General features: G+C 46.8%; 4 protein-coding genes across 11 annotated transcripts in view; 2 read left to right on the top strand and 2 right to left on the bottom strand.

Annotated features, from left to right (window-relative positions):
• Positions 1-1,461, bottom strand: part of dlg4b (discs, large homolog 4b (Drosophila)) — a 37,745-nt gene extending 36,284 nt beyond the window's left edge. Inside the window, exon 1 of the mRNA XM_053343645.1 lies at positions 1,443-1,461. Within this exon, the coding sequence (XP_053199620.1) occupies positions 1,443-1,461 (19 nt within the window). The remainder of the gene's footprint in view (positions 1-1,442) is intronic.
• Positions 1-15,000, bottom strand: part of LOC128384133 (H-2 class II histocompatibility antigen, A-F beta chain-like) — a 226,345-nt gene that overhangs the window by 101,766 nt on the left and 109,579 nt on the right. The window lies entirely within an intron of this gene.
• Positions 1-15,000, top strand: part of LOC128384129 (H-2 class II histocompatibility antigen, I-E beta chain-like) — a 120,748-nt gene that overhangs the window by 63,464 nt on the left and 42,284 nt on the right. The window lies entirely within an intron of this gene.
• mepceb (methylphosphate capping enzyme b) lies at positions 3,000-8,461 on the top strand. 2 transcript variants are annotated; one of them, XM_053343642.1, is made up of 9 exons: positions 3,000-3,368; positions 5,070-5,453; positions 5,537-5,763; positions 5,933-6,233; positions 6,314-6,818; positions 6,924-7,136; positions 7,222-7,434; positions 7,573-7,681; positions 8,095-8,461. In XM_053343642.1, exons 2-9 carry the CDS (start codon positions 5,104-5,106, stop codon positions 8,145-8,147), a joined length of 1,971 nt encoding a protein of 656 aa, XP_053199617.1. In that variant the 5' UTR covers positions 3,000-3,368; positions 5,070-5,103; the 3' UTR covers positions 8,148-8,461. The 2 variants fall into 2 exon arrangements, with proteins under 2 accessions (XP_053199617.1, XP_053199616.1); XM_053343641.1 differs by having other exon boundaries at positions 6,900-7,136.

Below are 15,000 nucleotides of genomic sequence, written 5' to 3'. Positions count from 1 at the left end.
GTTAGTACAGTTATGTTGTCATAGCGAAATGTTAGTGCAGTTATGTTGTCATAGCAACATGTTAGTGCAGTTATGTTGTCATAGCGATATGTTAGTACAGTTATGTTGTCATAGCGACATGTTAGTACAGTTATGTTGTCATAGTGACATGTTAGTACAGTTATCTGTTGTCATGACGACATGTTAGTGCAGTTATCTGTTGTCATGACAACATGTTAGTACAGTTATGTTGTCATAGCGACATGTTAGTACAGTTATGTTGTCATAGCGATATGTTAGTAGTAATCTGTTGTCATAGCGACATGTTAGTGCAGTTATGTTGTCATAGCGACATGTTAGTGCAGTTATGTTGTCATAGCGAAATGTTAGTGCAGTTATGTTGTCATAGCGACATGTTAGTGCAGTTATGTTGTCATAGCGACATGTTAGTACAGTTATCTGTTGTCATAGCGACATGTTAGTGCAGTTATCTGTTCACTGTGATGCATATTTGACTTTGTGTTGTTTAAGCTGCTGATATAAATGAGTTGTGTTGCTGTGTGTAGCTGTGTGTTACTGTGTGTTGCTGTGTGTTGCTGTGTGTTACTGTGTGTTACTGTGTGTAGCTGTGTGTTGCTGTGTGTTACTGTGTGTTACTGTGTGTTACTGTGTGTAGCTGTGTGTTGCTGTGTGTTACTGTGTGTTACTGTGTGTTACTGTGTGTTACTGTGTGTAGCTGTGTGTAGCTGTGTGTTACTGTGTGTTACTGTGTGTTGCTGTGTGTAGCTGTGTGTTACTGTGTGTTGCTGTGTGTTACTGTGTGTTGCTGTGTGTTACTGTGTGTTGCTGTGTGTTACTGTGTGTTGGTGTGTGTGTTACTGTGTGTTACTCTGTGTAGCTGTGTGTTGGTGTGTGTGTTACTGTGTGTTACTGTGTGTAGCTGTGTGTTGCTCCATGTCACCATGTAACAGGTTGTTTTAGGTTTTAGGTCTGTGGTCTGTACACCAGCAGGTCATGTGACCAAACAACACACACACTTCACTGATACACACAGACTGAGAGCAGTGTGTGTGTGTGTGTGTGTGTGTGTGTGTGTGTGTGTCTGCTCATAGATGACCCAACGTTTCCATACACACATTTAAATTATATAATCACATATGATGATATCAATATTATGATTACATTAATAATGCAGCACTCACTGTTATCTGATAGAAGAGCTATGACTGTAATACACACACACACACACACACACACACACACACACATAAACACACACACAACACAGTATCAGTACTACAGTAGGGTTAGTGTTAGCAGCAGAAAGGAGAACACCAGTAGGGGTCAGAGGTCAGGGGTCAGGGGTCAGGGGTCAGACACAGAGGAGGACACAGAGTGAAGCAGAAGAAGAAGAAGCGTGGAGCGTGGAGGACTAACAGAAGAAGAAGAAAGGTCTGTCTCACCTTCTCTCTTCAGCGGCATTTCGTCTCTGATCCTCATAAATCCTCTTTGGGGATTTTACTCACACGCACTGCATGCTGGGTAACGCAGTCCTAATCCCCTGAGCCCCGCCCACCGCTGCACGGGATTGGACAGCTGGGAGAAGTACTCTGATTACTGTACTACAGTAAAAGTACTAATACAGCTGGGAGAAGTACTCTGATTACTGTACTACAGGTAAAAGTACTAATACAGCTGGGAGAAGTACTCTGATTACTCCACTACAGGTAAAAGTACTAATACAGCTGGGAGAAGTACTCTGATTACTGTACTACAGGTAAAAGCACCGCATGAAGTAAAAGTACAAAAGTATTATCAGTCTGATGTAGTTAAAGTATAAAAGTAAAGTTTTAATGTAGTATTTCATAGTAATAGTACTGCATTATATTATAGTTTATTTATGTCAAGTACTGCAATGTTTACTGCAGTAAAAGTACAAATACTGCAGTCTAAATTACTTCATTAAAAGTCAAATGAATTAAAAGTTACTGAAGTAAAAGTACACAAGTATTATCTGCAAAACGTGTTCAAGTTAAAGTACTGATTATATTTATATGTAAGAGTTTTAGGTACTTTATTAGTAGTAGTAGTAGTACTACTAGTATTAGTACTAGTGTAGCGTCCGAGGTGTAGGGGCTCTAAAGCACTCTTGTCTTGACAAAGACGCAGAAACTTGTACTCTTTTGGAGAGGAACGACACACTCCGTTTAATCAGTTATCAGAGACAACACACATGACCACAACCAAGTCACCACCAGCTGACGTCAGCTAAGCGTCCAACTCTCTATGCATACCTTTTAAAACATAAGCTGCATTCAACTCTTACACTAGTATTAGTACTAGTATTAGTACTAGTAGTAGTAGTAGTATTAGTATTTGAGGTTTTTACAGTGTAAATGATCAAACTGATAATAAACAGACTTTATTTCTTTACTGCTGAGCTGCATCTGTTATTAATGATATTATATTATATAAGAAACATTTTAAATTATCAAATACACACATTGTGTGTTTGTGTGAAGTTCTGTATGACTGTTAATAATCAATAATCACATTGACAGATAGTGTGTAGTGTTTCGCCCTCAGCTCAGTCTGCCAGGCTGATCAGCTGTCACTGCTTCACCTGTCAGGTAAAGTTCAGGGAAACATACGTCACCTTACAGGGCAAACAGGCGCGCGCTCTCACAGCTCACACAGCTGCGGTTTATAATTTGTTAGATTCACGCATCGTGTTTAAATGACTGCTGCCACATATTCCTCTAACGTTTCACCGTTAAACCGTTTATTTCCGGTGTTTTCCGTCAGGCGCTGCTCGGAGCGCCTCTCTCTCTCTTCGGGCAGACTCGTTAACTCTCGGGTCGAGCGGCTCTCTGATTGGTCAGTGCTCAGCAAGGCGGGAGTAGAGCTAGGCACGCGATTGGCTGGTTGCGCCATCAGTCAGGTTGGTCGGCGTGGCCTCGCGACTGCCATATAAATTCCCGGGCTCGAGCCAGCGCACGGGGACACGAAACCAGCAGCTAGCAGCTAAAAGCTAACGGCTAACAGCTAACAGCTAGCTGAGGCTAAAGTCTGCAGTTTGATTGAAGTCATGACTCATCAGCACGCACACACACACTGACTCACGCACGCACGCGCACGGACAGCTCGGCGTGGGCTTGTTTTCACGCACAGAGCGTGTTTTTCGGTGTTTTCGTAGTTGTTTTTTTAGGTGTGTGTGTGTGTGAGAGAGTTAGCTCCATGCTAACTACTTCCTGCATGTTAGCCGCAGGAGCTAACTGTTTACCTGTTTGTCTCTGACGGTTGGTCTGAATTATTCATGACGGCGCTCCGTGATTGGTGGAGCCAGCGGAGGGGGCGGAGCTAAGAGCGCATTAACAGGTCTATATATGGTGAGTATAATCGATTACACTGTGATTGATCACTGATTGGTAACCTGAGAGGTAGTAAGTAAGTCTGAGTCTCTGCTGTAGTCTGAGGTACTAGTACTTTACTGTAGTACAGTCTGAGGTACTTGTACTTTACTGTAGTACAGTTAGAGGTAGTAGTATTTTACTGTAGTACAGTTAGAGGTACTAGTACTTTACTGTAGTACAGTCTGAGGTACTAATACTTTACTGTAGTACAGTCTGAGGTACTAGTCTTTACTGTAGTACAGTTAGAGGTACTAGTACTTTACTGTAGTACAGTTTGAGGTATAATACTTTACTGTAGTACAGTTAGAGGTACTAATACTTTACTGTAGTACAGTCTGAGGTACTAATACTTTACTGTAGTACAGTTTGAGGTACTAGTACTTTACTGTAGTACAGTCTGAGGTACTAATACTTTACTGTAGTACAGTTTGAGGTATAATACTTTACTGTAGTACAGTTAGAGGTACTAGTACTTTACTGTAGTATAGTTTGAGGTACTAGTACTTTACTGTAGTACAGTCTGAGGTACTAATACTTTACTGTAGTACAGTTTGAGGTACTTTACTGTAGTACAGCTAGAGGTACTAGTACTTTACTGTAGTACAGTTAGAGGTACTAGTACTCTACTGTAGTACTGTTAGAGGTACTACTACTTTACTGTAGTACAGTTAGAGGTACTAATACTTTACTGTAGTACAGTTTGAGGTATAATACTTCACTGTAGTACAGTTAGAGGTACTAGTACTCTACTGTAGTACAGTTTGAGGTACTAGTACTTTACTGTAGTACAGTTTGAGGTACTAGTACTTTACTGTAGTACAGTTTGAGGTACTTTACTGTAGTACAGTTAGAGGTACTTGTACTTTACTGTAGTATAGTTTGAGGTACTAGTACTTTACTGTAGTACAGTTTAAGGTACTAGTACTTTATTGTAGTACAGTTAGAGGTACTTGTACTTTACTGTAGAACAGTTAGAGGTATAATACTTTACTGTAGTACAGTTAGAGGTACTAGTACTCTACTGTAGTACAGTTTGAGGTACTAGTACTTTACTGTAGTACAGTTTGAGGTACTAGTACTTTACTGTAGTACAGTTTGAGGTACTTTACTGTAGTACAGTTAGAGGTACTTGTACTTTACTGTAGTATAGTTTGAGGTACTAGTACTTTACTGTAGTACAGTTTAAGGTACTAGTACTTTATTGTAGTACAGTTAGAGGTACTTGTACTTTACTGTAGAACAGTTAGAGGTACTTGTACTTTACTGTAGTATAGTGTGAGGTACTTTACTGTAGTATAGTTAGAGGTACTAGTACTTTACTGTAGTACAGTTTAAGGTACTAGTACTTTATTGTAGTACAGTTTGAGGTACTAGTACTTTACTGTAGTACAGTTTAAGGTACTAGTACTTTATTGTAGTACAGTTTGAGGTACTAGTACTTTACTGTAGTACAGTTTGAGGTACTAGTACTTTACTGTAGTACAGTTTGAGGTACTAGTACTTTACTGTAGTACAGTTTAAGGTACTAGTACTTTATTGTAGTAAAGTTAGAGGTACTAGTACTTTACTGTAGTACAGTTTAAGGTACTAGTACTTTATTGTAGTACAGTTAGAGGTACTAATACTTTACTGTGGCACTTTTACTCTAACCCCCCCCCCCCCCCCTCCTCTCTGTAGATCACTGATTGGCTGAGTCGCCCACAGCTGGAAGATGATCAAAATGTCATTGGACAAGGAAACTGTTAAAGTGAGTCCCACCTTCCCTGCCGCCCCCGTCAGCCTATCAGAGCAGCCACAGCTCGCTAAGTCCCACCCTCTCCGTCCTAAAAATGGCCTCCAGGCGTCCGGCAACAGCCAGAACCCGCTCGCCGCTGTGCCGACTCAGCGAATCGCAAAGAGGCGCTACTCCATGGGCGTCGGCTTCAAGGGGCTGGCCAAGCGCCGTCGCCGTGCCAACAGCGACAGCCAAGCAGAGCCGGTGCTGCCGAGTCACTTCCTGTTGGGCGGGAACATCTTTGACCCGCTGAACCTGAACTCCCTGATGGACGAAGACGTGAACAGGTGAGACGATGACGAGCACGCACACCTGCGCGCTCCTCAGGTGCACGTCAGTCAGCTTTAACCCCTCCCCTTTTCCTCCTCAGGGCAACCAATCAGGAGACACCAAAGTGTTCGCCCCTGCCGACACGAGGCGGAGACCCTGTAGAGATCCTCGTCCCTCGTGACATCACCGACCCCCTCAACCTGAAGGGGGGGGCCGCGGGGGCCGAAGGGGGGGTCCTTCTGTCCCCCATGAAGTCCAGGAAGAGACACAGGAACCGAGGGGGGGCGGTACCTGCCCGAGTGGTCCCGCCCACCACTCGACTGACAGGTGAGACGCACGTTAGTAACGCGTTAGTAACACGATAATAACACGTAAACATGTTAGTAACACGCACAATGTGTGTAGTTCCCGTGGTGACCAGAGAGGGCAGTGTTCATGTTAATAACACGTTAACAACATGTGATGTGTATGTGTGTGTGTGTGTGTGTGTGTGTAGTTCCCGTGGTGACCAGAGGGGGCAGTGTTCCCGTGTCTCCTCTCCCGTGTGAGCTCAACACAGCGATCACCTGTCGGGATGACGTGGCTCCGCCCCCCATCCTCCCCAGGAGACATACCCACCCCCCGCCAGGCCACGCCCACAAGCACGGTAACCAGGGCGACGGTCGCCAGCGGAGGCGGCGACGCACCACCTCCACCAGGTCGTCGGACGCCGCCGCAATGAGCATTGTTACCACGACAACAGCAGCTCAGCCAACCAAGTTCGAGACGCCGCTGGTGGGCGGGGCCAGAGCCAACAGGTGAGTGATGTACCTGAAGGGAGTTAAAACGCTGTCGTTTGATTGGCCAGCCGGTCACATGACTCTGCTGTGTCCTGCAGGTGCGGAGGACCTCGGCCCGGCTCCGCTCAGACACCACAGAGGAAGAAGGACAAACACCGCTACCAGCACGGCAACCACAGCCGTTACTATGGTTACCATGGTTCCTACGGCGACGGGTGGGAGGGGCGCGTGGGGGTGGAGGAGGACCCCCGCCTCCGCCTGCTGGAAGCTGATTGGTTCAGAGACAAGAAGGTGCTGGATGTGGGCTGCGGCGCCGGTCACATGACCCTCGCCATTGCCCGCAGGTTTAACCCCGCCCACATCCTGGGGGTGGAGCTAGACCACAGACTAGTGCATGCAGCCAATCAGAACGTCAGACACTTCCTGTCACATGACATGGTGGAGGAAGAGAGGAGGAGGAGGAGAGGAGGAACCACGTCGCTCCTCTCCTCCTCCTCCTCTCCTACAGGGACGAAGACGAGAGGGACACAAGAGGAGGAGGAGAAGATGAATGAGGAGGAGCAGGACGAGAAGAAAGACGTGAAAGAGGAGGAGCAGGAGGAGGTGAAAGAGGAGGAGCAGCAGGAGGAGAAGAAAGAGGAGCAGCAGCAGGAGGAGAAGAAAGAGGAGCAGCAGCAGGAGGAGAAGAAAGAGGAGGAGCAGGAGGAGAAGAAAGACGTGAAAGAGGAGGGGCAGGAGGAGGTGAAAGAGGAGGAACAGGAGGTGATGGAGGAGTTCCAGCGGGCGATGTCTCTCCTCTCCTTCCCGCTATCCTTCAGAGTGAGTCGTGGTCCTCTGGCTGCTCCTCCTCTCCTCCTCCCTCCTTCCTCCTCCTCTTCCTCCTCCTCCTGCAGGTTCCCCAGCAACGTCACCTTCATACAGGTGAGTCTCACAGGTGACATCACTGCTAACATCACTGCTAACATCACTGCTGACATCACTGCTGACATCACTGCCGTGGTTACAGGGCGACTACGTGTCAGAGCGAGAGGCGTGGCCTGGCCGCGGTCAGTATGACATCATCATGTGTCTCGGGGTCACTAAGTGGGTGCAGCTGCAGTCAGGTGACGGGGGCGTGGTCCGGCTGTTCAAACGAGCCTATCAGAGCCTGTCGCCGGGCGGACTGCTGATCCTGGAGCCACAACCATGGAGCCGCTACAGCCACAGCAAGAGAGCCTCGGTAACCACACACACACACACACACACACGCACGCACGCAGACACACACGCACGCACGCAGACACACACACACGACACATGACACAGATCTGAGTGTGTGTGTGTTTAAAGCGTTGTTGTTGTTGTTTGTGTTTCCTAGGAGACGACGTATCGTAACTACAGGAGTGTGAGACTGAGACCAGAACAGTTCACCTGTTACCTCACTGACAGTGTGGGCTTCACCTCCTACAGACTCATCACACACACAGGTACAGACTCATCACACACACACACACACACACACACACACACACACACACACACACACACCTCCTACAGACTCATCACACACACAGGTACACACACACACACACACACTTCCTACAGACTCATCACACACACAGGTACAGACACACACACACACACACACACACCTCCTACAGACTCATCACACACACAGGTACAGACACACACACACACACACACACACACACATCTCCTACAGACTCATCACACACACACAGGTATACACATACAGGTATGCACACACAGGTACACACACACACACAGGTATGCACACACAGGTATGCACACACAGGTACACACACACACACAGGTATGCACACACACAGGTATATAATCAATAATGAAACTAATCGATATGTATTGATTGTGTTGCCAGGCAACCAGCGGCCCATCTACCTTTTCCACAAAGGCGCCGCCCACAGGAAGTGATGCCCTCTTGTTTCCACGTCAACGACCTGCTCTGTAACACACTGACTGGAAAGCAGGACTCTGATTGGGGGAGCCTCATTATGACTGTATGCTCGCAGCCGATTGGCTGCACAGTCGAGCCCGTCTGACTGTTTTATGAATGAACCCAATCTGATTGGACAGCAGCGTTTCTGTGAACGTGATTGGACGAGCCTGGATTACAAGCCAGAGCAAAGGACTCTGATTGGTGGGTGTAGACAGGAAGTGACATGTTTCAAAATATTTCAGTTTGTTTGTTTTTGTTTTTTTGTGAAAATAAAGAAAGTTTATCTGCTGCTGGTTTACTGATTTACCTTTATACTGACATGAGCTGCCCCCCCCCCCCCACACACACACACATATACAGACATGAGCTGCTCCTCACACACATATACACACACACACAGAGACATGAGCTGCTCCTCACACACACACACACACACACATATACAGACATGAGCTGCTCCCCACACACATATACAGACACGAGCTGCTCCTCACACACACACACACACACACAGACATGAGCTGCTCCTCACACACACATACACATACGAGCTGCTCCTCACACACACACAGACATGAGCTGCTCCTCACACACACACACACACACAGACATGAGCTGCTCCTCACACACACATACAGACATGAGCTGCTCCTCACACACACACAGAGATGAGCTGCTCCTCACACACACACATATACAGACATGAGCTGCTCCTTACACACACACACACACATATACAGACATGAGCTGCTCCTCACACACATATACAGACATGAGCTGCTCCACACACACACACACACACACACACATATATACAGACATGAGCTGCTCCACACACACACACGCACACACACATATATACAGACATGAGCTGCTCCTCACACACACACACACACATATACAGACATGGGCTGCTCCTCACACACACACACACACACACAGACATGAGCTGCTCCACACACACAGACACACACACACACAGATATGAGCTGCTCCTCACACAAACACACAGACACACACAGACATGAGCTGCTCCTCACACACACACACAGACACACACACAGACATGAGCTGCTCCTCACACACACACACAGACACACAGACATGAGCTGCTCCTCACACACACACACACACACACACACACATATACAGACATGAGCTGCTCCTCACACACACACACAGACACAGACATGAGCTGCTCCTCACACACACACACACACACATATACAGACATGAGCTGCTCCTCACACAAACACACAGACACACACAGACATGAGCTGCTCCTCACACACACACACAGACACACACACAGACATGAGCTGCTCCTCACACACACACACACACACAGACATGAGCTGCTCCTCACACACACATACAGGCATGAGCTGCTCCTCACACACACATATACAGACATGAGCTGCTCCTCACACACATATATAGACATGAGCTGCTCCTCACACACACATACACATACAAGCTGCTCCTCACACACACACACACACACAGACATGAGCTGCTCCTCACACACACATACACATACGAGCTGCTCCTCACACACACACAGACATGAGCTGCTCCTCACACACACACACACACACAGACATGAGCTGCTCCTCACACACACATACAGACATGAGCTGCTCCTCACACACACACAGAGATGAGCTGCTCCTCACACACACACATATACAGACATGAGCTGCTCCTTACACACACACACACACATATACAGACATGAGCTGCTCCTCACACACATATACAGACACGAGCTGCTCCTCACACACACATACACACACGATCTGCTCCTCACACACATATACAGACATGAGCTGCTCCACACACACACACACACACACACACACATATATACAGACATGAGCTGCTCCACACACACACACGCACACACACATATATACAGACATGAGCTGCTCCTCACACACACACACACACATATACAGACATGGGCTGCTCCTCACACACACACACACACACACAGACATGAGCTGCTCCACACACACAGACACACACACACACAGATATGAGCTGCTCCTCACACACACACACACACACACAGATATGAGCTGCTCCTCACACAAACACACAGACACACACAGACATGAGCTGCTCCTCACACACACACACAGACACACACACAGACATGAGCTGCTCCTCACACACACACACAGACACACAGACATGAGCTGCTCCTCACACACACACACACACACAGACATGAGCTGCTCCTCACACACACACACACACATATACAGACATGAGCTGCTCCTCACACACACACACACACATATACAGACATGAGCTGCTCCTCACACACACACACACACACACACACACACAGACATGAGCTGCTACACACACACACACACACAGACATGAGCTGCTCCTCACACACACATAGAAAGATGTCCTCAGAAGTAGCCTAAGACAGAACATACACACATACACACACACACACACACACACACATACACACACACACACCATAAAGTGACGAACCAGACGAGCTCAGATCATCATTTTTAAAACAGATGAGATTATACAGGAAGGATCAACGTTATGTTTAATAAATGAACATTATCTGAAACACTGACAGAATATCACAGTATTACAACATTATATAACACTTTATAACACTTTATAACTTTATAACACTTTATAACTTTATAACAGTAACTGTTAACAGTTAATAAGTTACAGCTGATCAGAACAATAAGACTTCTGATCAGCTGATGAGATAAACAGACTGTTGATTAAGCCCCTCCCCCTGCCAGTGACTGTCCAATCAGAGCTCAGAGTAAGTCAGCCACGGAAAACCAGCGAAGAAGAAACGGTGTGCTGTTTCCAGATGTTTAGTTTATAGTGAGCAGAAGAAGTCATTTAATATTTCACTGTGCTGAGTTTGTTTACGTCCAGACGTCACTGTTTAAAACGCTGTTCTGGAGGTAAATCTGTAAACTAACTGCCAGAGCGGGAAGATTGTTAGCATAGCAACAGTAACTAAGGGAGGCGGGGCTTAAAGAGCATCATCAGGTAAATGAAACACCTGGTTTATGTGCTGTTGCCACCTGATACCAGAAAATAAAGCAGATTAATATAACGTCTCGGTGCTAATAAACATTTACTAACATTTAACTGTCGAGTTATCAGATATAACGTTTCATGTTCAAAAGCATATTTACAGATTAAAAGCCGAACTTCCTTTTTTATAGAAGTAAAACAGGATGTTGATTGACTTTATTTTTGTAAAAATGTTAAACACATTTGAAATCTTTGTATAAACTGTAAACCAGTTTGTTTTTATTTCAATAAAAAATAAATCTGAATGAAACCAGAGTTCTGAGCTGACTGATCGTTAATCTATCGATAATCATAATTAAGTGATCAGCTGACAGGAAGTCCCGCCCACTAGTTTGTTTCCTCGCTGCTGCTCTTAGCCGCATTAGCCGCCATTGCTACACTGATCCTTGTCTGCTTCCTGATTGGCTGCTGGCGGTGATTATGTTGTACTGCTAACGTTTCCCTGGCAACGGGTTGGTTGCGATAAAAGTTAATAATGGGACCGAGGAAGCCAAAATGATAAGGTCTCTTTCTGCGAGGAGGAGCCGCCATGTTTTCTTCGCTGTTAGCATGCTGGTTGGAATCTAATCTGTTAGCATCTGTGTTAGCGCCAGTGCTAACCTCTGCACCAACTTGCGCCTTTTCTACGTTAGCGATGACATCAGCGTTAGCTCTGGAGTCAGAAAAGTCTGTGCTGTGCTCCACATTGGCGGTTGGTTTTATGCTAACAGAATCTGCAGTAGCTTCTGTGTTAGCATCCTCAATGCTTAACTCACTGCTAGTGTCTTTGTTAGTGCTAACATGCGCACTAGCAATTGTGGGGTCTGCGTCAATGCTAACATCGTAGCGAGAATCAGTCGTTGCCTCAGCGCTTAAATCTGCATGAGCGTCTTTTACACTGCTAGCAGAGTTAGCATCCATGCTACCTTCAGCGCTGTTAGCGATGTAGCCGGCAGTGAGGTTAGCTTCTCTGCTAGCAGAGTTAGAATCTGTAGGAACCTTGATGGTTGGAGACTCTTCAGACTCTTCCTGACTGATGGACCTGAAGTTGGACTCTGGATCAGAGCCGGATTTCGAGGTCGGGCTGCGATCTGTAGACCAAGACCTTGAGACCCCCTGAGATCCAGGTCCAGGTCTAGATGAGTCAGGTTCTTCTGGTTCTGAGCTCAGACTCTCAGGAACAGTTGGTGTTTGAAGGGAAATGACAGGGGAGGAAGGAGATGAAACCTCCTCACTGCTGGATCTGAGCTCTGGACCAGCACCTTGGGGGTCAGGTCCTGAACTCACCGCATCCTGAGTACCAACTGATTCTGGACTCTCCTCTGAGCTGCTGGGGTTCAAACTGATGTTGAGCTGAGAGAAGGACCTGGTATTCTGTTGGGACACAGTATCTTTCAGCATGGTCCGGATCAGAGGTGCTACACCCTGATCTGGATAGGCCCGGTTCCAGCTGCCCCCCTTATCTGCTCCAGTGGACCCTGCAGCAGAGTCTGGAACCTCCTTACTGTCTGGACCTGGATCCATCACAGCAGAGACGGAGTCTGTCGTAGGACCAGTAACTTGCTCTGTGGAATCTCTCGGATCAGGGTCTTTCTGGGTGCTGGACCTGGTCCCCTCCAGACCCCTATCACTGTCAGGACCTGAACTAATGCTGGTTTGGTTCTTTGGATCAGACTCTGAACTCTCATCACTCTCATCAGAGCTGAGACTAAAACCCACCTGACTACCAACGAAGGAAGTCGAACCCAGACCTTCCTGATTGCGACCCTTTGCCCCCGCCGGTCTCTTGTTGCCTGAGACCAGATCCACAATGTCCTGGATCGAGCGGAACACGTTCTGAAGGCTGGAACCCACAACGTTCTGAAGGCTGGAACCCACAACATCCTGAGGGCTGGAACCCACAACGTTCTGAGGGCTGGAACCCACAACGTTCTGGCTCACGGAGCTCGCTTCCTCTGAGCTTGAACTTGCCCCCTGCTGGTCGCCTCCTGAACTCTGGTTATCTGGATTCAACGTGACGCTCTGCAGGTTTGTGTTCAGCTCAGAGACTTCAGACGAGGACGAGTTGCTGAAGTCCAGAGTGAGTCCTGGTGTCGGTTGATCAGACCCGGTCTTACTGTCACCAAACGTAGCTCCGTACTCCTGACTCTCTGTGCTGTTGTCATCGGAGACGGTTGGCTGACTGTGGACTTCTCTGCTTCCTGTGATGTTACTAAAACCAGCGGAGAGAGAAAGAGTTGCGTCCGTCGTCTCCTCGTTGTTTGTGTCTTCGTAGTAATCAAACGTTTCTTCGTATCCCGGATCGTTTAACATCCTGCTTCCTGTGCCGCGCTTCAACTCAGCAGAGAGAGGTTTCAGTTCATCAGTCACTGAGGTTCCCTTCAGATCGCTCCATTCAGAGAACGCCGGCTGGTCGCTCATCATTTCCTCTGACGACAGGCGTCCCTCCTGATCTCTGTTCTCTTCGGTCATTGGCTCAGTCTCAGCTGGGAGAAGTGATCCCATTGGCTGTGCTGTTGTTTCCTCACTGCTGATGTCATCACTCTCGCTGCTCGTGCTGTTATCGTCAGACCTGCGACACAAAATGCCTCAATTAATGTCTCCATGAGGGTTATATTAGTGTCCATGAGGTGTAATTTAAATTTAAAGGATTAAAATGTGAAAATAAACGTATGAATAACTTCACACATTCTTTTTTTGTGGACCCAGCATCAAATTTCTGCTTTTAATCCATTTAGAGAGAATATATTAGAGGATAATGGTAAAAATGTCTAAGTGGTGTAACCATAAAAACTTTGTACCAAATAATTCAACTTGTTTAAAAACACTAAATGTCATTTCAAATGACAAAAAAAGTTTTAATATTTGTTTAATTGATCATCTTACCATCTCTGATTTATCACTGACTGAAGATGAGGAGACAAGCTTTACCTTCTTCCTGCGTTGGCGCCGCTCCCCTCCTCTTCCTCAGTGACGATGAAGATGGCGAAGCTCAAGGTGATGTTTGTTTTCGTGTTTGCAACCTTCATGATGACGCTGGGCGGGGCTTCAGCTGCAGCCGGCGACTGGACATAGACATGGTGGAGGTTTGTATTAGTGAGGAAGATAAATTATGAATCTGATATTTGTATGTCTGTTCAGTTACCTGTAGATCTTCATCAGAGGAAGAGGAAGAAGCTGACCAGGAGTCGCTGTTTGAACTCCACTGCAGAGACAGACAGAGGAAGGAGCAGCAGAAGGTGAATCAGTAGAGAAAGGAGCAACAGAGGGTGAATCAGTAGAGAAAGGAGCAGCAGAAGGTGAATCAGTAGAGGAAGGAGCAGCAGAGAAAGGAGCAGCAGAAGGTGAATCAGTAGAGAAAGGAGCAGCAGAGGTGAATCAGTAGAGGAAGGAGCAGCAGAAGGTGAATCAGTAGAGGAAGGAGCAGCAGAGAAAGGAGCAGCAGAAGGTGAATCAGTAGAGGAAGGAGCAGCAGAGGAAGGAGCAGCAGAAGGTGAATCAGTAGAGAAAGGAGCAGCAGAAGGTGAATCAGTAGAGAAAGGAGCAGCAGAAGGTGAATCAGTAGAGGAAGGAGCAGCAGAGGGTGAATCAGTAGAGAAAGGAGCAGCAGAGGGTGAATCAGCAGAGAAAGGAGCAGCAGAAGGTGAATCAGTAGAGGAAGGAGCAGCAGAAGGTGAATCAGTAGAGAAAGGAGCAGCAGAGGGTGAATCAGTAGAGAAAGGAGCAGCAGAGGGTGAATCAGTAGAGGAAGGA

This window comes from Scomber japonicus, chromosome 22, assembly GCF_027409825.1.
Source record: "Scomber japonicus isolate fScoJap1 chromosome 22, fScoJap1.pri, whole genome shotgun sequence".
Taxonomy (NCBI): domain Eukaryota; kingdom Metazoa; phylum Chordata; class Actinopteri; order Scombriformes; family Scombridae; genus Scomber; species Scomber japonicus.
The sequence above is the reverse complement of the archived record's forward strand: the minus strand, read 5'-3'. Positions and strand labels throughout refer to the sequence as shown.